Below are 23,110 nucleotides of genomic sequence, written 5' to 3' on the forward strand. Positions count from 1 at the left end.
TGACAGAGCTGACACCCATGTGCCTGCTCCATGCAACCCCTTGCTTGGAGGAGGGGGTGCCCTGCCCCAGTTCACAAATAAGGTAGACGTGCCACTGGCTCAAAAAACATGTTTATGAACGATGACAACCTTCTTTTAGATACAGTGGTTAAGCTAAGGCATGTTTCGGGTAGGAATGGAGGGCTGCATCTCAGAATGACAAGGTTTGTTTAGTAATCTGTTCAGAGAAAGTTTGTTGTTGAAGACAAAGGAGGTTTTTATATGTTGTCTGATTAAAATACTGGAGATGATGATGGAAGCAAAATAAAAACAAAGTAACTGGATGCTATGTATTTAGCTGGGCGGATGCTCAGTTTTCTAACATGGCAAGCGAGTGCATGCTATCCTGGGATGCGCTGGATTGATCTTTGTCTGCTATTCTAAGGTAAGATATCCAGTAGTTCCTTGCTCTTCCCTAACTCCCCTTCTCAGTCCCCAGGCCTGGCGCCTTCTCTTATTCTCCTGGTAGTCAAGCTACCGGGGAATCCTCAGAGGTTGCTTACTCTGACCTTGCTTCAGTGTGGAAATCTGCTCTAGCCCTGCCTTATTCCAACCTGCTCCAATCCAGTTTAGTTTCAGCCTTGCCAAGTTTCAACTTGCTCCAGCCTCAGGAATATCCACCACTAGCCTAAGTGCTCTCCTGTGCCAGGCTCCTCACAGTATCAGCGTCTCCCAGGACATTTTCCAGCTTCATGAGATTTATATTTTCAATAGCTACAAAATACATCAAAACAAGCTTTGGGTGGGAATTATAATGCTGATACCATAAAGATCAAAGGAACAGAATGACCAGCTTACAAAAGATGACATAGAAGGATTTGTTTTCAATACAAGCCAGTTAAAAATTAAAAATGTAACTCCTTTGGAGGCTGTTCAAGATGTGCATCAAGTCTACAGACATTTGCAGCTTAAAACGATACATATTGCAGGATTTCTCCTTTCAAACATATTTGGAGGGCACATTTGTGTTGTGCACTACAGCATTTGGGCAGTGGGCTGGTTGCAGCTCCTAAACTGTATGAATATAATCCACAGTATAAAACTAAACACTGGAAACACTTTGTATACTGCGGACTACGTTGAGAGTACAACAGGTTTCAGCCCTATTCATGTTATGCACCAGATATTTCCTGTTTTGTGTATTTACAGTGCAATTTGTGACTCCTGATGCAGGTGGCTGTGCCCACCGAAACACGGCTCATTTCAGGTCTTTATTGCTGGTGCTCTGAATAACGTTTTCCTGACTTCAAGTCCCGTGGCGTCATCCTCTACTTCTTTTGGATGTTTCGTGCGATATTCAGTACTTACCGTGGAAGATAGGACTGACTTTTACATGGGCCAATATAACTGCTAAATTTAACCGCATAAGTGCCAACTCTGCCCACAGACCGCCCTCAAAGTAGCTGGCTTTTAATTTAGTGGTCTGTGGTGATTCAGTGGCACTAACTGGTTGTGCCACTCTCAGTGGATAGAAGGAAAGGGGATGGGATTTGATATACTGCCTTTCTATGGTTGCAATCAAAGAGGTTTATATATTATATACTAGCCTTTGAGCCCGTAAAAACGGGCTATTATAGGAAGGGGGGGTTGAAAGGCCCACCCCCGCTGCCGAGTTTGCCGCTGCCCCTCCCCCTCCGAATTCGCGCCCCCCACCGAGCCGTCACCACCCACCTTCCACCCGCTCCGCTATTGAAACAGCGAGGGTCCGGGAACGCAGCACTGAGCTCTGCTGAGCTGCCGACGTCGGCCTTCGTTCTTCTTCTCTGCCTGTCCCGCCCTTGTGTGACGTAACATCGTCGAGGGCGGGACAGAGGCAGAGAAGAAGAAGGAAGGGCGATGTCGGCAGCTCAGCAGAGCTCAGTGCTGCGTTCCAGGACCCTCGCTGTTTCAGTAGTGGAGCGAGGGCCCGACCGGGTAGAAGGTGGGTGGCGGCGGCGACTCGGGTGGGGGGAGCGTTAGACGGCGGTGTCCCTCCCTCAGAAATGCGCAGTACAGACCCTCTGTGTTCCGGCCCCCGTCATCACGTATTGACGCGGGGGCGGGGCAGAGGTCTCTACTGCGCATTTGCGAGTGAGTACGGTCACTCGCCGTTTATATATTTGATAGGTACTATGTTTGGTACCTGGGGTAATGGACAGTTAAATTACTTGCCCAGAGTCAGAAGGAGCTGCAGTGAGAACTAAACCCAGTTCCCCTGGTTCTCAGGCCACTGCACTAACCATTAGGCTACGCCTCCACTTGTTTGAGGATAGCCTCAAACAAACCATTTTAACCAGCCAGAAGCCGTTGCTGGCCAGTTAAATCACTTTCAATATCAACCCCAATGCCTTTAGCCTATTGTCTATTATTTATATTGAAGAATTTAGATGAACTGTACCTTCAACCAGTTAGAATGTGTCCTAGATATAGCAGGAGAAAAGTGTTCATGAGTGTCATCAGTAAGACCATGAAGCTCCTTTTAGGTGATAATTATACTTGTCGTGTGGGCTGAGAATGACAGCACGTAATCAGACATTAGCCTCCCACTGTGATATTGTATGGCCTGATACAATGAGCCAGATGCACTACATGGAAAAAAAAAACAAAAAACTTTTGGTACATCTGGCCCAAAATGTCTTCAGCTAGAGAAGCATTTTAAGAGACTTCAAGTTAACTGGAAGTTAATCATAGCTTATGCTTGCAAAACATCATGGGTACAAGTTTCCAAATAGTCATAAAAGAAGAAAATCAGATAAAAAGTGGAGTGGCGGAGTGGCCTAGTGGTTAGGGTGGTGGACTTTGGTCCTGGGGAACTGAGTTCAATTCCCGGCACAGATAGCGCCTTGTGACTCTGGGCAAGTCACTTAACCCTCCATTGCCCGCCGCATTGAGCCTGCCATGAGTGGGAAAGCGCAGGGTACAAATGTAACAAAGAAAATAACACAAAATGCTTTTCTTCCAGAGAGAGTGTGTGGTCTTTGAATGGACAATGGGTGAAGCATTTGCATTACTATCCTCTGATCATTCTGAGAGGAGGAAGCTGCAGCAAGAGTATTGTCACCTAAAGCAGAGAGAGACTAATCTACAATTTCATTTGGGGGTGGTATATATCATTCAGTGTAAAAAATGTAACGAAGGATGCTATATTGGAGAAACAGGCCAGATGCTTAAGACAAGAGTCAAATCTGCACAGACATCACATGAAAATAGCCGGTGCCAGTCAAGCCCCCACCCCTGTGGGCCAACACTTTACAAGATCAGATCACTGCACCAGTGATTTCACAGTAAGAATACTGAAAGGGAATTTTAAAACAATACAGGAACGTAAGACCTTTGAAATAAGAATGATTGAATATTTTGACACCCAACAAACAGGACTTAATAAGGATCTGGGTTTTCTAACCCATTATAAACCATGAAGCTGTATTTCTCTGTTTATTTCTCTGATTATTACCCTCCTGTCACCTACCAACCAGTGGCGTTCCGACCCTAGCTGACACCTGGGAAGGATCGCTGATGCGCCCCCCCCCCGGGTGCAGCGTGACCCTCCCCCCCCCCCCGGCGAAATGACACCCCCCTGGGTGCACGCCGCTGGGGGGGGGGTGCCGTGGCGCTCGCCTGTTGCCTTGTCTCCGAGAAAGTTCACAATTCGTATGTGTTCACTGCTCCCTCTGAGTCTGCCCCGGAACAGGAAGTAACCTGCTCCGGGGCAGACTCAGAGGGAGCAGTGAACACATGCGAATTGCGAACGTTCTCGGACTGAGACAGGGGAACAGGCGCACGCTGCGGCACCCCCCCCCCCAGCGGTGTGCACCCGGGGCGGACCGCCCCCACCTTGGTACGCCACTGCTACCAACACCCATCCTGTTAGAATATCAATGAAATGCTTTGATGTCCCCATGCATACCCCCACCCTCCCACTCTGTCAGACTGTCAAAGTGATGCTTTGATGTTTCTCTTATATATACTGTCTGCCAACACCTTTGCTTATTTCGGATCTGACGAAGAAGGGCAACCTTCGAAAGCTAATCAAGAAATGTATTAAGTTATGTCCAATAAAAAAGGTATCATCTTATTTTCTTTTCCATGTTTTATTTTGTTTGATTTCTATTGATAACATTTGGGGGTGGGAATGGGGGCTTTGGCTGACCTCCAGAATCTGCTACCTGTGTTCCTGTGCATACTCTGCTGAGTGCCTGTGGCTAAAATTATGCACCCATGCTGACTTCCTTTCAATCTGCTATTGCACTTGCCAATCTATATCCATCTGATAAACTCTTTGTCTCCAACCCTTGCTGTCTCTTTGCCACACTAAACTCCCTCCTCAACACCTTCAATTCCCCCCCTCTTCGCTTTCTGACCAGTCAATGGCTGAGTACTTCCATGACAAGGTTCACAATGTTAATTTTCAGTTTTCTGCCAGATCACCTCCCCACATTTTATTCTCACAATCTTCTTCAACCTCGATCACCCTTTCTTCTTTTTCTAAAAGCACAGAAGACACTACACATCTTCTCTCTGTCTCCAAACTCACTATTTGCTGTGCTATACCACTCCTCAAAAAACCTTTACTGGACCCCCTAGAGCTTCCCAAACTATGGGTTGGAACCCCAAATAGGGTCACAAAACTTGTCTTTGGGATCCCAACCTAGATGGCCATTCCATAGGTTCTTCGTTATTCTGCACCTCCGGGGGGGGGGGGGGAGTCGCTCAGTTTTATTTGACGGCAATCATCGGGTCAAAGCCACAACAAGATTGGGAAGCACCTACCTGTTCTTCCAACTATTGTCCCATCACCCTCCTCCCTTTCTTATTGAAGCTAATTGAAAGAAAGTCAAAGATAGTGATGGTGAACAGTATGTTAATCTCAGGCTATTCTTGATCCACTCCTATCTGGCTTTCACCCTCTACTTTCAGAAACGGCCCTTGCCAAAGTATCCAGTAACCGGTTTCTTTCCAGGTTTAATGGCCTTTATGCAAAGTGTACTGTGGGTCTCCAGTGCCCAAGTGTCAATGCTTACATTTGTATCCTCCCCTTCAACACACACTACATGGCAAAGGACTCATGCTTTTTTTTATGACTCTCTAGCTTCAGCACCTCCCTCAGGTTGGCACCTAGGTGCCAAGGCCCTTTCCTGCCCCCCCCCCCAAGAGTACACCAGTTTGTGAATGATATAGCTTTACAATAATAACAATGCTATATAACAGTTCAGCTCACTGACAACTGGTATAGTCTTTTTATTTGACTGCTGACATAAAATAAATTCCAAATTAAGCCTGAAAGGATTATGCCTATTTTTCTTTCTAAGGTCAATTAATTTTTCAAATTTTATATTTGTGACTTAGTATAGAAACTTGAAAGCAGACTTCAAAACATTTCTCCCTTGTCTTTTACACCTTGTCTGACTCACCCATAAGTGTGCATTTCAAGTTTATATCTACTATCCTGCCCTTTGGGGTGCATTCGGAGCTTATATTCTAAAATATCATAGAAAAGGAACAAGGTCAATAAAACAAAAAAGAATTTCAGACATGACCATTAGGGTAGGGGGGAGAACTACAATAGTTAATAGGACGGGGAGGGGAGGAAAGAACGAAAGGAAAAGCTACGGGTATCTTCCAGGTACGTTCCGGTCCACCTGCTAGAGCTAGAGACTCATTTATATGCATGCTTGAAAAGGTGCATTTTAAGGTCAGTTTTAAACTGATCTAGTGATGTCTGAAGACGAAAAGCTAGAGTGAATTCCAGAGAAATGGCTCTGACATGTCTAGGGTGCTCAAGGGTTATTTCTTGATAGCTTAGTATCACTAATTGATTTCAGTGGGGTAGTCACAGGTAGGCCAGTGCCCACCCATTTTGGACTCTGGTCCACTCAAAATTGTGGAACTCTTGCTCTGGCTAGAGGGGATCCCCAAGCTTCACTAGCAGGCAGATGATCAGAAACTGCATGCTGTTATAAACAGCGTGGGGCTATAATACCCCTATGATCAAAGCTAACAGCATGCAAATTTATGTGCACTATTAGTTCTGATCATAGGGGTACTTCTATGGGAGGATTGTGCCCGGCAGCACCCCCCCCCCCCACCTGCGACCTACCTTGTCCATAGTTGGAGGAGGGAGGAGCTAGCACCCTCTTTCTCCTCTTCGGGAACCTCCTTGGTACCCGAAGAGGAGGGAGGGAGTGCTAGTCCCACCCTCCTCCAACTATGGACAAGGTATGTCCGTGCTGCAGGGGGGGGGAAGAGTGCCGGGTGGGACGGAGGAAGGGAGGGAGGGCTAACAATCTCACTAGACCACCAGGCCATTTTTCTCATTGTCGATGGGGGGAGGGGAGTAGCAGTCCCACCGGCCACCAGGGTTCTTTAGTGTTTGGTGGGTGGTGGGTAGGCTTAGGTTTGACATGTCCGGGAGAAAGTCCTGGACCTGTCAAACCTCTTCAGTGGGTCTCCCCCATTCCTCCCTTGCTGGTAAACTCTAATGCCAGCTCAGAGCTGGAATAGGGTTTGCAGCAAGAGCAGTGTCCTTGTTTGGCACGCTGCCCGCTGATCATTAGGGAGGAATGTGGGAGACCCTCGTTTGCATGCAATTTGTGATCAGAGCTGGCGAGCGTGTTATTTCACGTGCTCACTGGCTCTGATCCTGGGGTGCAGGCAAACGCCTGCGCTAGTCTGGATCTAATGGTGTTATCGTCCGCATTTGCTTCTGATCATCGGGGCCTAGCTGAAGACCTCCTCTCTGTTCAGCAGGGAGGAGAGGAGAGCAGGGTGAGGGCAGAGAGAATTTCGTGCACACCCACCTTGAGCTCAAGCCTGCCTGAAATTGGCCATCTGACTACACAACTGGTGCATTTGAGTAAGTCACTTGACCAAGGCTTACATTTATGCATATTGTGGCCCCCTATAACAAGGTGGCGTAGCCACGGATGGGCCAGTGCCCACCCACTTAGGGGTTCAGGCCCACCCAACAGTAGCAGATGTTTAGTGGTATCCCAAGCTTAATTCAGCTGAAGACTTCCCCCTGATGGTAACAAAAACACTACTCTCCATGACACTGGCACATGCTCAGTTTTCAGGGCATGCCTGCTGCAGACTGCCAAGGTGGAAAGAAGGGAAGGGAAATGGGACTTAATATACCACCTTTCTGAGGGTTTTGCAACTATATACATTGAATATATACATTCAAAGTGGTATATATATACCACTTTGAATGCATATATTCAGGTACTTATTTTGTACCAGGGGCAATGGAGGGTTAAGTGACTTGCCCAGAGTCACAAGGAGCTGCAGTGGGAATCGAACTCAGTTCCCCAGGCTCAAAGTCCACTGCACTAACCACTAGGCTACTCCTCCGTTTTCCTGCCAGCTGAGATATTTTTTTGGTGGTTGGGGGGGGAGGGGGAACACTTGGTGCCCACCCACTTCTTGCCTAGGCCCACCCAAAATCTGTTGTCTGGCTATGCCCCTGCAAAGAACACCCCTCCCCTGATTAAGTACCTTTTAGGTTTAATAATTTTCCATGCTAGCGAAAAATATCAATAATAATAATGAGGTCCCTTGCAATATCAGGTCGTATGCTGTAGCTTGTTTAGCTTATACATAAATCTGACCCTAAACTTGACCCTACATATGTACATAAGTAATGCCACACTGGGAAAAGACCAAGGGTCCATCGAGCCCAGCATCTTGTCCACGACTGCGGCCAATCCAGGCCAAGGGCACCTGGTGAGCTTCCCAAATGTACAAACATTCTATACATGTTATTCCTGGAATTGTGGATTTTGCCCAAGTCCATTTAGTAGCAGTTTATGGACTTGTTCTTTAGGAAATCGTCTAACCCCTTTTTAAACTCTGCTAAGCTAACCGCTTTCACCACATTCTCCGGCAACGAATTCCAGAGTTTAATTATGCGTTGGGTGAAGAAAAATTTTCTCCGATTTGTTTTAAATTTATTACACTGTAGTTTCATCGCATGCCCCCTAGTCCTAGTATTTTTGGAAAGCGTGAACAAATGCTTCACATCCACCTGTTCCACTCCACTCATTATTTTATATACCTCTATCATGTCTCCCCTCAGCCGTCTCTTCTCCAAGCTGAAAAGCCCTTGCCTCCTTAGTCTTTCTTCATAGGGAAGTTGTCCCATCCCCGCTATCATTTTAGTCGCCCTTCGCTGCACCTTTTCCAATTCTACTGTATCTTTCTTGAGATGCGGCGTCCAGAACTGAACACAATACTCAAGGTGCGGTCGCACCATGGAGCGATACAACGGCATTATAAAATCCTCACACCTGTTTTCCATACCTTTCCTAATAATACCCAACATTCTATTCGCTTTCCTAGCCGCAGCAGCACACTGAGCAGAAGGTTTCAGTGTATTATCGACGACAACACCCAGATCCCTTTCTTGGTCCGTAACTCCTAACGTGGAACCTTGCATGACGTAGCTATAATTTGGGTTCTTTTTCCCCACATGCATCACCTTGCACTTGCTCACATTAAACGTCATCTGCCATTTAGCCGCCCAGTCTCCCAGCCTCATAAGGTCCTTCTGTAATTTTTTACAATCCTGTCGCGAGTTAACGACTTTGAATAACTTTATGTCATCAGCAAATTTAATTACCTCGTTAGTTACTCCCATCTCTAAATCATTTACAAATATATTAAAAAGCAGCGGTCCTAGCACAGACCCCTGAGGAATCCTCTATCCTCAGGTACAAATGTAACATTGCAATGATATCTCTGAGGACAGGACAAACCTCTACAGTATTTGAATGCAACTCGCCTCGAATTACTTTTAATGAAAAAGTGTGAACTAAACAAAGTAAAAAGAAAAAAAAAATCCCAAAACTGAATATATTGTTGCAAGAAAGCGGGAAAGGCGAAAAAGTACTTTAATCCGAATTGAAAATGTAAGGGAGCCGCAGCCGACTTCCGTTATTAAGGGCTCGCGCCTCGCGTCTCGCGACGAACAAGCGATCGGTTCGGGTTGCTCTGGCAACACGAACTCTCCTACCCCTTCCTCCTTTTGTCCTCCCAGCCCTATTGGTCATAGGTCGTCCGTTCGACGAGCCGCTGGTGACGTCACAAGGTGCCTCCGCCCCGCTGCTTAGCCCGGCGGCTTGCGGCGCCTCATTCGTCGTCCAATCAGCGGTGTATTCTTGGCCGCTGAGCCAGTGCCGCCGCGACAATGGCTGCAGTTTCGAGTCAGCCTTTACCGAGGCTGAGCCCCGCCACCTCCGAGGTCCACTAGAGAGAAACCCGCAGTGGGAAAGGGACTTGCCAAAAATGGCCGGGCCGTTCCACGACGGTTTGCCGGCGCCTCGCGCTGACTGACTGACGAGCGCCCGGCGTCTCGCGCTGACCTACTGACTGACGAGCGCTCTACTTGGGTTAGAAGTGTTTGAGAAGGAGGACCCGTGAGAATCATTTGCCTTCTTCCCTCTCCTTGCACCCGCTGCCCGGACTTCCCTTTGTAGTCTCTCTCTGTCTCTCCCCCTCCTTGAACCGCAGAGGTTTCCCTGCTGCTGAAAGATGGGGGCGCTGACCAGCAGGCAGAATGCCGGAGTGGAAGAGCTGGACATCCCTTCAAATTCCGTCTACAGATATCCTCCCAAATCTGGTAAGTATGCGAAAGTTGTAGCTGATCGGGAGCACGTGGAAAACGACGGGACCCTGGCACCAATCCTGGCCGCCACTGCCCTGTATCCAGACCTGGCGAAGGTGAGCCGGCCAGGGGATGCACTTAGCTTGATTATAGTACATGAATAGCACAGATTCCTCTCCCCTCCCATTTAAATCTTGGCATTATATACGTTAATCCATTGTCATCACTGCAGTGGAGTACATCAGCTTTTCAGGAAGGATGGAGGAAAACTGGTGGCTTAACCTTTTCTTAGTACAGTGCACTAAGTTTGCAGATACTGCTAGTTATTTACAAGGGTATCTTCCAAATATACTTTCAAGTTAACGTGTGTATGTGTTTTTAGTGACAATTTTATTTAAGTACCCAGTTATAAAATAGCCATAATGAGACCCAAATCCCCCCCCCCCCCCCCGTTAAATATTGATACCAGAAAAATGACCTTGGATGCCATTAAAATGACAAAACATACACATGGATTTGGTACGTTTTCAGCATTGGGATATTTGGGGGTTCATTGAGCTTAATTTGACAAAATGAAATGAAACTGTTGGGCAATACTATAAATTGTTTTATATTTTATTTTGTGCAGAATTCCAGTTTAAACAAATGGTAATTAAGAGATATATAGCAACCACCCCAGACTAAGTCATTTGTAGTCAAAATATCTGTTTTTGCAGGTGTATAATTTTTAATCTTGCATTAAATGGTGTAAGTGCTAATTGATGCATTTCTCAAAACTGTATTTCATGAAGGTCCTTTCATAAGAGTGTGCTGTGGGTGTAACATTTACAAGAACAGGTGGAATGTGTATTCCCTTTCTAATGCCTTCTAGTTTCAAAACCATTTTCTTACTACCTTCTATATGATTAAAATCTAATAGCATTCTTAATGCTAACTTGTGATGATGATAGGAGTTTTCATTGTAGCAAGGATGTTGCTATAAGGATAGATTGTTGGTAAATTACTGGGTCCTGTATTACTACAGAGGTTTGCCCTTTGACATTGTCTGTTGCTAGTGTCCCACTTTTAGTGGTGGCTTCCACAGTAAAGTTTAAGAGGGCAAGTTATTAAAGTTACACTTAAGACAGGTTATGTTACTGTTAACCTGGATTGTTAATAACTAGGTCTCAGTGCATAAAATGGGACCTGTACTAAAATAGCATGAGTTACTGGTAAAATCATCAATGTTGGCTACTATTAAGACAGGTTCATTTCCCCCCTAAGGAAGCTTTCAATGTTGCATTGAGCTAGGAAGAGAACCTTTTTGACATTTATTTTGCAGCTGACTAGAGCCCAGGTCACTAATAGTCTGGCCAGTGTCTCTAATCTATACTAACACTAGCAGAACTTTGTATCACTCAGTCTTCAGGTACTAGTTAATGTTTTTTATTGATAGCTTTTAATAATGCGACTCCTTGTCAACTGAGGACAGGATTGAAAACATTCATTCTTGTGTAAGTAGATCTGAGCATCTGCCTTGTTCTTAAGAAGGACAGTGGATTGCTACAAGTATCCTTTACGCCTTTAAGTATCCAGTGGCAAACAATTGTGACACAACAGGACTATGTTTTGATTACTAACAAATTCTTTTGGGTTTCTCTGCTATAGCTGGGCTAAAGCACTATTGGCTTTTATAGACAACTGCTTGGGGTTTATATCTCAGCCCTGTAGCCCAGTCATTAGTCCATAGACTAGTGGTTCCCTTCCTAGCAGGGGTGTAGCCAGACACCCAATTTTGCCCAAGATGGGTGGACAGAAGAACTCCGCCCTGTCCCACAAGTGATTTGGTCTCTCCTTCTCTCGCCTGCATGCCAAATACAAATAAATAAAATATGGTCTCTCAAACATCCCCCCTCCCCTGCATACCTTTTAAATAGCAGATTTTCACCAGCAGCGAGCAGCAACTAATACACACTGCTCATGCTGGCCCCATAGTCTTCCCTCTGATGCAACTTCCTGTTTCCGCATATGCGGGAATACATCAGAGGGAAGGCTGTTGGGCCCATGCAAGCAGTATATATCATTTGCTGCTCACTGCAGGTGAAGATCGGTATGCGGGAGGGACAGTTGTTGAGAGTTTTTGGCTGGTGGGGCTTGGGGATCCCTGCCAGCCACATCATAGGTGTGTTGCTACTAGGTGTTCCTGGGCCCACCCTTGGCTATGCCATTGACCTGTAGGCCAAACAGTACATGTTCTGTTGTGATGTCTGGAGCTCCATTGTCTTTCTCCTTCCTGGGAGGTCTGCATGCTGCTCTGGCAACCCCAAGAAAGAGATGCTGAGATGCAGATTTTCAAAGCACTTAAACTTTGGAAGTCTATGCTCTTTGGAAATGAGCCCCTAAGTCTTTCATCTTGTCAGTGCTACCATGAAGGGAGATCTAAGTTTGATGCCAAGTACTATAGCGAGTGTCAGCAGTAAATCTGAGAGACTAAGGTCATACTGCACGTAGTCTACGGTAGCTTATATGAGAGGTTCATTTCTGTCATGGTTCAGTATGTGCAACAGTAACCCTTTTGGAGATGTTGCCTTCAAAGTAGCATTGAAACTAACTTGTTGCCGATTGAGTTTTCTTTTTTTTGATTGGCTCAGACTATTTTAAATATTTTCCCAGGTAGCATGCCAGGGGTGACTCAAGTTTTATCTCTAGTGAATGACTAAAGAATAACCACTTCCTGACTTAGGCTAAACCCTTCAGCACCAGTTGTCTGCCAGCAGAGGCCTTTGGAGTGGGGGATATTTCCCTCTGAAGTGCATCATGTCAAGTCTTGCCAGCTCTTTTGGACAGTGCTATGGTCAGTGATGAATGATGCTTTATTGAGTTTGATTTTTCATATAGTAAAGTTTGAAATAAAGCTAAGTAGATACATCTTGACTCGTTAGCTAACCCTTTAACAGTAATGTAAGAGTTGCCCCACTGGGTCAAACCAAGGGACCATCTAGTCCCAAAAAGTGGCAAGATTTCATGCTACTTAATCCAAAGGATAAGCAATGGCTTCCCACAGTTCTGCCTCAATGTTTTATGGACTTTCCTCCAGGAATTTGTCCAAACTTTTTTTTTTTTTTAACTCAGTTACGTTTTCTGCTTTTACCACTTGCTCCAGCAAAGTGTTTGAGCTTAACTCTGCACTGAGGATTAGATTCTATAAATGGTGCCTAAAAAATCGGCACAAAAAATATTTAACTCTATTCTATAAATCACGCTTACAGTTAGACATAGTTTACAGAATAGCAGTTGGCGCCAGGAACTGCAACTGCATTTAGGCGTGACCATTTACATCAATGAAAATCTTATGTGTATCCCCATGCTTAAATGAGATGTGAATCCCCCTAATTCTATATCAACTTGCATAAATTTTAGGAACACCCTCGACACCAGCTTATGCTTCCTCCCATGGCTACACCCCTTTTCAGATCCACACACTAGAATTTACACATATCTCTTTATAGAATACACCTAAAGAAATGTGTGCGTAAATTCTAATTGCCAGTGCTGATAATTGCTTATTTCTCAATTATCGGTTCTGATTGGCTCGTTCAATTAAATTCCATGTGTAAATTAGACATGCACAAAAGTGCTGTATAAAATCCAGGGGCAAGTGTAAAAATATATTTTTATTTGTGTTAAAATGTGCTAATATGTAACTTCATATAGTGTCTTCTAGTCTTTGTACTTTTTGAAAGATAAGCAATCGATTTGTGTTTACCTGTTCAACTCCATTCAGGAATTTATAGACCTGAATCATATTTCCCCCTTAGCTGACTGTTCTCGGAGTTAAAGAGCCCTAATGCCTTTAGCCTTTCCCCATAAGAAAGTATTGTCATCCAGTGGCGTAGGAAGGGGGGGGGGGACGGACCGCCCCCCCCCCCGCCCTGGGTGTACGCCGCTGGGGGGTGTTGGCTCCGCGCTGGTGCACTGCCCTCTCTGCCCCGGAACAGGTTACTTCCTGTTCCAGGACAGAGAGAGCAGTGAACCAGTGCAGAGCCGACACACCCCAGCAACGTGCAGTCGGGGCGGATCGGCCCTCCCGCCCGTCCCTCGCCGCAGGTATGCGCTCCGGGGGGGGGTGCGCCCCAGCGGGAGGAGGGTGCGCCGTGCTGCACCCGGGGAGGGGGTGCGCAGCGGCGACCCACCACGGGTGTCAGCTCCCCTCGCTAAGGCTCTGTTGTCATCCCCTTAATCATGTTGGTTGTCCAACTCTGTCTTTTTCAGTTACACTAAACCTTTTTGATGTAAGGCAACCAGAATTGCACATAACACTCAAGATGCAGTCTCACTATGGAGCAATACAGAGGCATTGTGATATTTTTTGATTTATTCTCTATTTCTAACATTGTTTGCTTTTTTGACCAAGACCATACATTGAGCAGAAGATTTTAATGTATTGTCCACAATAATACCTAAATCCTTTTCCTAGTGGTGACCTAGCATCATGCAGCTATAGTTTGGGTTATTCTTTGCACTTATTCATATTAAATTTCATTTGCTATTTGGATGCCCACTCTTCCAGCCCCTGGTCCTCCTTCGGTTTCTCACAGTCTGCATGCAGTTTAACAACTTTAACTTTGCAGTTGACACAACTATTCAATCACCTCAGTCATTCCCATTTCAAGATCATTTATGAATATTGAAAAAAAACAACCCACTGGTCTCAGTATAGATCCCTGGGGCACTTTGCTATTCACTTTCCTCCGTTGAGAGACATAATGAGACTTATTTTCAAAGCACTTAGATTTACAAAGTTGCATAGTAATCTATGGAACTTTGTAACTCTTAAGTGCTTTGCCCCATGGTCATTAACCTTACTCTGTTCTGTATCTCTTTAACCAGTTTCCAGCCCTCAACAGAATATTACCTCCTATCCCATGGTGTTTTAATTTTCTCAGGAGCTTTTTATGAGGGACTCTGTCAAAAGCTTTCTGAAAATCTAGATACAGTCTGTCAACCAGCTCATCCGCATATTTATTTCTGCCTTAAAAAAAGGTAACTTTTCTTCTTTACTTACCATAAGGGAGTGCAAAGGTGCTTTATGGAGCCTTGGACACCAGTCATATAAGTAGCAGTTTCAGCTTTGAAGGGCTTGCATGGGACATCGCTGGTGGGAGGGTCAGTAGTGCCCTTGGAGCTGGAAGTGTGTCTATCTCTGGAGCAGTGGTTTCCCATTTTAATGCTGTGAGTGAGCCATAGCCTGGAGCTGAGTATTTCAGGCTCTGTAGAGGAGGTTCCTGTGAAGGCCAGAGTAACTAGAGGGGCATGGCAGGGGGATTGCAGCAAGCAGTGAAGGTGGCTCGTGCTCTGGGGATGGACCAGGACACAAGTACGCCTTCAGTTCCTCTGGCTGTAACTCCTGGGATAGCTGTTCCTTTGGCTTCAACTCTGGTGAGACCTAAACTTTTTTTATTGTTCAGACTTTGTGGGAAGGCATAGTACATTTGGAGCAATATTTTTCAGGTCAATTGGATCTTTGTTGCAAAAAATAAAGAGAGTTTCTTAACAACAAGACTCCGTGCAAGCGGATATAGGAGATTAAGAATCTGATTATCACCAGAAAGAAGTAGCGGTGGTTAAAGATATGACTGTGGTACACCGGAGATTAGAAGCATTATTAGATAATGCCAACAGGAAGAAAAATCTGAGTTATTAATTTTCCTTCGCATGGCAACTATATCTGCATTGGATATGTATTAGAAGTTTTGTTATTACTGTTCTGAAGGTGTCTGCCGATTCAGTTCCCACAGGCGAAGAAGCAAAAGGAGACGGAAATTGCTCCCTCTCTAGAAGCTGATAGTTTGGACTTGACAGATTTTTTTTTTTGCAAACAGCTGACTCGGACCCTGTGGTATCTACCTTGTTGGTTACTTGTGTGCTTAATCCTGATTGAGATTGGCTTCTTAAATTGTTCTTTCATGCTTTATGAACTCTAAAGTTTAACGTTTTCTGGATGTCTCTAAAGGGAAGAGGAGGTGCCAATTTTTGTTGCTTAAACCTGCACTTTTGAAGCTAGGAGCATTATTTGTTCTTTGTAACCCCTGTAAATGTCTAGTTAAATTCCAGGGAGCACGATATCTTTTTATAAACCTCAACACTTGTCTGCTTTTGTGTCCTCAAAATCTCTTTGAGTTGCAAGTAGTTACTTCTCCTGCTGAAATTGTTGCAGCTAGCTCACCGTAATTAGGATCTTGTTTACTCTGCTGACTATGGGCCCTGTTTACTAAGCATTAATGTTTTTAGCGTGTGCTAATGATTAGCACGTGCTAAAAGCTAAGTCACCCATAGGAATATATGGGCAACTTTAGCGTTAAGTAAACAGGACCCTATGAATATAATACTTTTCTTCATTTAATTTGTCTTGTAAATTGTGAAATGGATAAGTACATAAGTAATGCCATACTGGGAAAAGACCAAAGGTCCATCGAGCCCAGCATCCTGTCCCCAACAGGGGCCAATTCAGGTCAATGGCACCTGGCAAGCTACCCAAACGTACAAAGATTTGGAAGTTATAATCTTAAGTGTTATAATTTCATCTGTACATTTATTTTTCATACCTCACAAGTAATAAAACTTGCTACAGCAAAGAAGAGGTGTATTTTCAAAGCACTTGCCCTCCTGTTTACTAAGCCGCGCTAGCGACAATGCCGATACAGCCCATTTGAAGTGAATGGGCTTTGTCGGCATTAGTTACTTGGCTTAGTAAACAGGAGGGTTAGACTTAGAAAGTTACATTAGTAACCTATGGAACTTTGTAAATCATAAATGTTTTGAAAATAAGCCCCTATGTAACTTTGTAAGTCTGTGTGCCTCACCCCACTGATGCTAGGCCTTGGCAATTTTCCTTAATTTTTCTTTCTCTCTTCTCAACAGTCCTTCTTACCCATCTTGTATTTGTCCATTACTGTTTAGAGTGATTTAGAGTTGTAGCTCTTTCCTGCTCCGTGTGGTATGGGCTGATGAAGCATCTCAAGTGCTTACTCCATCTGCTGGCCAATGCAGTCTGCTGTCACATGCGGGCAGTGGCACCCCTGGTACTGTTGGCGTCTCACAGTGATGTATATACGCTTGCTAATCCAACCCTACTGTTATCTAACAGATGCCAATTCGCCTGCCTTAAAGTGTGTTTTACTAATTTGAACCCTATGTGTCCAGTATGTGCATATATAGAAACTTACTAGCCAGATTTTCTTCCATCCTATTACATGGGACTATAGACCTGGAAATAAATGCAAAGAGGAACTTTCTGCCCATATTATTCCCAAACCCCACCAAATGTTTGGAAAGACTTTATAGGGGGTATTGATTAAATGAGGATGGTAATCATACAAGGGCCTTTGGATCCATCACAGCTTTGCTCCGTGATTTTCTGTTGGTTGTTGCTGCCATTGGCATGTAGACAGCTGTTTCTCTAAGATGGTTGGCCAAGGCTGGATTTAGGTGTACAGGACCAATGAGCAAAGGACCACTGGGGATGGAAGTACCACTGAGATTGGAAAATGGGGGGTTCCTGAGCTTCAGGTTTCGGCACCATTGGAATTTGGCTTCCTAGGCGCACCTACCTGTGTTCATGTTTAAATCCAGCTCTGTGTATGACAGCTGCTGAAGATAGAGATGAATGTAGCTTTCTGTCTTTGGGCTCGGGCTGCACGTGGTTTGGAGCTAAAGCGTTTTAATTGCTGAGAGTTTGCTAATGGAAAACCAAATGGATCTTTTCCATAATGCTGGGTGGAGATTGAAGTGCTTTCATCCCACTGCATCCATTGGCTTGTTATATGCAGACCACCAGGAAACAACTGTAAATCATCTTGTCAACAGTAATATGGCCAGACATTTTGTTCTTGAAATGAATTTACCCACAGTGGGGGACATCTAGTTCTGAGGTTAATGATCATATAGAAATACTTAACTAGTAAAGTTTTTTTGTTTTTTTTTTTGGGGGGGGAGGCTTAATTTGACATTTTCTTTCTTTCTTTCTTTCTTTCTTTCTTTCTTTCTTTCTTTCTTTCTTTCTTTCTTTCTTTCTTTCTTTCTTATCTCATTTGTACCCCACAGTTTCCCAACAGTGTCAGGCTCAATGTGGCTTACAATGCACCACAGAGGCAGGCGCCAATGCAGTAAAATGAAGCTAATACAGCAAACCTACAAGAGATAATGGGGAAGAATAGGAATGGGTGGAATATCTTAACTAAATCTAGCTTTAAAAAAAACAAAAAAAACATTTTACCTGATTGGGTAGTAAAATATGTGGGAATATTTAAGCATCAGTGTTTCCCTTTAACAGCACCATTTGTAGTGTGCTTACATTTTATTTCATCACACATTTCTTTACAAAGACAATTGATCAAGTAGTTATTTGATAAAAAGGCTTCAAATAAATGTTTTACTTTATGTAGAAGAAATCTGTTCTGTTGGCCTTTTTCTTGGAATATATGAGAAGTTGAAGCAACGACCTTAAAAAACATCATATAAGAACATGAAAGTGGGGGGGCAAGGGATTTTGGATTTAGCCCAGCTACATTCAGGTACAGTAGGGAGCATACCTGAGGCAGTGGAAGGTTGTGACTTTCCCAAGATTACAAGAGACCCACAGTGGGATTTGAATTCTGACTTCCCTGATTCCCAGCCTGTTGTTCTAACCATTAGGCTACTTCTCCACTCCAAGTGCCATGCTGAGACTGAGCAATGTTGCATGAAGCCCATCATTGGCTAGTTCCCTTTTGGAAATACCTAGCATAAAATGGGGAGATCGATCATTCTCTGTTGGGATCCCCAATTCTCCCTGGTCAATAAGTGTTAATGGACTCATCCTCCTGAAATGTGTCCAAACTTTTTTTTTTTTTTTTTAACTCAGATGTACTATTGGACAACCACATTCTGTGGTCACAAAATCCACAGGACACATTGTGCATTGACTGAAAGCATGCTTTCTTAAACTTTGTTTTAAATGTTTTACCATTTTCATGGAGTGTCCCCAGTTCTAGTAATTCTTGAAAGAGGAAACAACTATTGCCTGTTTACTTTTCTACACCAGTCATGATCTTATTAAATTTCTCTCCACACCTCTCCCACCTTCTTCAAGCTCTCTATGGGTTGTGCTATTTTGCACTAGTGCATGCTAAAACAGGATGAAACTTATCAAAACAAAATTAAAAAAATTGCTCTACATAAACCCAGTTGTCTCTTCTCCAACCTAACCTGTTTAGCTTTCCATCTTAAGGCACCAGTTACATTCAGCTTTCCATTTTTCATTCCTTTCTCTGTACCTTTTCTAGTTCTGCGATATCATTTTTGGGATGTGGTGACAGGACTTGTATGTGCTCAAAGTGCAGTTGCGTCATGGGTTAATGCAGGTATTATAAGATTCTCAATTTTTGCCTTCTAGCCAGGTAGATTTGGGAGAGCCATTGCTTAGCCTGGAAGTTGATCCTACATCTTGGGATCTTTGGTTACCTATGATCAAGACTGCCCTCTTGTTGAAGACAGGATGCTGGACTCTATGGTCCTCTTTTCCATATATTCTTATGTAAATAATCTCTAATTTTGCTTTTTGTCTGCTGCTGCACACTGAACTGAACATTTCATTCTGTTTTCACAGTCACTGCAAGCCCCATTTCCTGAGTGGTGACTCCTGATATGGAAAACATCATTTTGTACATATATTTAGGAATATTTTTCCCTATACGCATCACTTTGCACATGACCACATTAAATTTAATTTGTCTTTTTAGATTTTCAGTTCCCTGGCTAGGCCACATCCTTCTGCAAATCTGATAACCTTGCTCTTCACTCCCATTTTAAATCATTAATAAATGTTGATCTGCATTGGTCTTGATTCAGATTTCCTGGAGCATTCCACTACTAGCCTGTTGGTAAATTGACAATAGGATGTTGCCTCCCTTCCCAGGCTGTAATTTCCTGGGGAACCTTTCATGGGGAATCTTTGAATCTGGATTTTCAGAAGGCATTTTGAAACTAGACAGGTTTCTACAGGGCTTACCCTTATCCATGTTGTCTTTATACCTTAAGATTCTAATAGGTTACTGAGGTGTGACTCGCCTTTAGATCAAGGGTGAGCAACCATGGTCCTCGAGAGCTGCAACTCAATCAGGTTTTCAAGATTTCTACAATGAATATGCGTGAGATTAATTTCCATGTACTGCTTCCATTGTATGCAAATAGATCTCACGCATATTCATTGTGGAAATCTTGAAAACCCAACTGGATTGTGGCCCTCATGACTGTGGTTGGCCACCCCTGTTTAAGGTACAGCTACTAAGATTGTGAGCCTAATAAGGACAAAGAAAGTACCTGAATGCAATATGCAAAACACTTACCCCTCTGTTTACTAAGCTGCGCAGCAACATCGGTCTTAGTGCACCACCAGCTCCTAGCACGGCTTAGTAATCGGGAGGGGTTTGATGATATCACACAAAAGCAGTATATAAATAGGCTGATTTTGCTTTTGAAAGCAGTGGTTTGGCTTGGCTGAAATAATTTTGAACTGGTAGGATGAATTTAATGATTGCTGTTGCTGAGAGCTAATACTTAGCTAGGCCTTGAAGGCTAGCCAGACTCTCTGGTAGACTGTTTTTGTGGTTGAGTGCATACCTAATGTAGGCTACTGTCCATAGTTTCTTGCTATAAATGGTTTGGATTGGCTTGTTAAAATTGTATTGCTGTGAAGAGATAGGAGGAATTCAACCCTGCTACTATCTACAGGGATTTAAAGCAAAGGTTAGGTATTGTTTATCTACGTGGAATTTCACATTTCCATTAGACTAAGCTTGGTGATAAGAGTCAAACTCAGTTTGATGTTAGTGCCTCCCCCCCACAATGCAGTCCATAAGTGGGCAGAGTACTGGAAGTTTGGGCCTCTTGGATGTCATGGCTGGGAAGTGAGGGAGAGGGTTGGTTATTCTCCTTTGGATGTTATGGCCAACTGACCATAGGTAAAATTACAGAAAGTATATTAACACATCTTTTAAAGCAATTAAGCATATATATATATTTTTTTCTATCACTTGTGCTGTGAATCAACTACTTGGTTACTTAACCTTGAGTATAGTAGAGCCGGGTGCAGTGATGGGAAATTGTATAAATCTCCTTCAGCACTCCCTGTATTTATGAGCACCACTTTGCCCCACTCCATCCTCCCTCTAACAATGTGCTGTGGAGTGCCACTCACCATGAGCACGATGAATGGAGGAGTCCCCTTAGATCTTCCTCCTTGTTGCTACCACTGTTTCCTTGTCACCTGCAGCAGATGAATCCAGGAACTGGTGGGTTAAGTCCGCCTACCAGCAGGTGGAGATAGAAATAAACAAACTGAAGGTAGTGATGCCAGATGGCCAGCCCCTTTCTCAGTTAGTATGTTTCTATCTCCAGCAGGTGGTGGACGGCTTTTCTCCGGCTCCTGGATCCAAGGCTGCTGAGGGTGCTCCTGGGCCAGTGGCCAGTTTGAGCTGGGGGTGGGTGACTGAAGGTGTCCCCTTTGGCAGCATACCCAGGTTCTGGGTCCCTGCTGCACCTCAAATTCCGTCTGAACAGGCTTTTGCTGTTCTTTTCCTTCCCTATTTGTTTCTGCCTCCGCACAAAAAAAAAAAAAAAAGAGAACCATAAGATTTATTAAAAAAAAAAAAGAAACAGAGGGGAGTTGTGTTTTTTGTGACAGCAGGGCTGTGTTCCTGCCCGTTTTAGTCCGGCCTGTGTTGCCTGCTTGTCTGAGCTCAGCCTGAGATTAGTCGGAGCGTTTCTCCTCGACTCATGGTGCAGGTCCCGCGCTTTTCCCAGCTGTGGGTAAGTGCTACAGGGTTTATTGTGTACGGGGACAGATGGCAGCTGAGGCTGATAAGCGGTGTACCCAATGCGGAAAACGACGTTCGGCAGCGGGTCTTTGTAGTGCGTGGTGTGCTGAGTTGGCGGGACTTGACGGAGTGGTGCCCCCCCCCCCCCCGAGAGCGCACTTTCCTGGCCGGAGCCTAGCGATTCACGTGCCATTTTGCAATCTGCCGTGGAGCCGGCTCCGGTAGCGGTTTTGGGCAAAGCTTCTTCTCCAATGTTAGGGGAGTCTGGGGGGCCATCAGGCACTGCTGGCTGTGGCTCAGGGACCATGGCTGCAGGTTCCTCCATTTCGGGGAAGGGGTCTTCAACGAATTATTTTTGCTCCTCCATCAGGCTTATTTGCTGAAGAGGACCCCCCCCCCCCCCCCCCCCCCCGCTGCAGCAGCAGCTTCTGGCATTGAACCACTTGGGGGGGGGGGGGGTCTGGGGATAGCCAGGGGATGTTGGGCTTTTCCCCAGAGGATTTCTTCTCCCTTAAAAAGCGTAGAGATTCTTTGGGGTCTGAGGAGGGGTCCTTAGTGCAATCGCCTGCAGCCCCCTCAGTGGTGGCTCTTTCTGAGCAGACGGGGCTAGAGGAGGTGGAAGACTGTGTCCTCACTAACCAGGCAGAGGACTATTCGGCTGTGAGGATTTTTCATAAGGAGGAGGTCCTCCTTTATCTCTCAGGCACTGGAAGCCTTGAATATAGAGGACCCATAGGCCTCTACTTCTCAGGCAGTCAACCCCAAGATGGCCAGTACCAGACGGCCTTCTAACGTCATCTGGTACTGGCCATCTTGGGGTTGACCAGTACCAGATGGCCTTCTAAGGCCTTTCTGGTGCATGAGGCTATAGAAGAGTTGATTTTGGCCCAGTGGGTGGACCCGGATGGGGGACTGAAAGTGGCCAGAGCTAGGTCCCAGCTGTATCCGGTTTCAGGGGGTCAATTGGAGGAGTTTGCTTTGCCTAAGGTAGATGCCCTAGTGACGGCGGTCACTAAGAAGACTACTCTTCCAGTGGAGGGTGGTGTGGCACTCAAGTATATGCAGGACAGACGTCTAGAGCCCTCCTTAAAATATGCCTTTGAGGTGGCTGCTTTGACACTTCAAGCTTCTGTTTATAGTTCGTATGCGGCTAGAGCTTGTCTCAGTTGGCTGCATTCTGTCATGGATTCAGTTTCGGAGTCCGATATGCCGGGAACTCCTTAAATGTCGCAGATTGATATAGGCCTGGCGTACTTGGCGGATACCTTGTATGATTTGGTCCGTGCTTCGGCCAAGCTCATGGCTTTGGCTGGTTCCTCTCGGCGTCTTCTGTGCCTCCGTCATTGGGCCGCAGGTATGACCTCTAAGCAGCGACTTATTAAATTGCCTTTCTGGGGGAAATTTGCTTTTTGGGGAGGACCTAGAAAAGATTGTTAAACATTTGGGGGGATTCCAAATCTCAGCGTTTCCCGGAGGATAGGCCCAGGTCTGGTTCCAGGCAGGGAGCTTCGAGGTCGTGTTTCAGAGACGCGACGGTATCACCTGGGATGGTCTAACTCTGCCTTTCAGAGTCCTCATTTTGGGCAGCGTTCTTCCTTTTGCAACGAGAAGCATCCAGCTGGACTCCCCTCTCATCAGGGGGCTCCTTCTTGAGCCT

The 23,110-nt window shown here is 45.0% G+C and overlaps 1 protein-coding gene across 6 annotated transcripts in view; it reads left to right on the top strand.

The window, feature by feature from the left end:
* The first annotated feature begins 9,125 nt into the window (after positions 1–9,125).
* The window catches only part of RNF157 (ring finger protein 157), a 121,561-nt gene continuing 107,576 nt past the window's right edge, over positions 9,126–23,110 (top strand). For 5 of the 6 annotated variants that reach the window (XM_030208208.1, XM_030208210.1, XM_030208213.1 and 2 more), the window contains exon 1: positions 9,126–9,634. In XM_030208208.1, the coding sequence (XP_030064068.1) occupies positions 9,547–9,634 (88 nt within the window). In that variant the 5' untranslated portion in view covers positions 9,126–9,546. Of the gene's footprint in view, positions 9,635–12,396; positions 12,453–23,110 lie in introns of those variants that run through there. The other variant, XM_030208209.1, reaches the window with a different exon arrangement.

Source organism: Microcaecilia unicolor, chromosome 6 (genome assembly GCF_901765095.1).
Source record: "Microcaecilia unicolor chromosome 6, aMicUni1.1, whole genome shotgun sequence".
NCBI classification, from domain to species: Eukaryota; Metazoa; Chordata; class Amphibia; order Gymnophiona; family Siphonopidae; genus Microcaecilia; species Microcaecilia unicolor.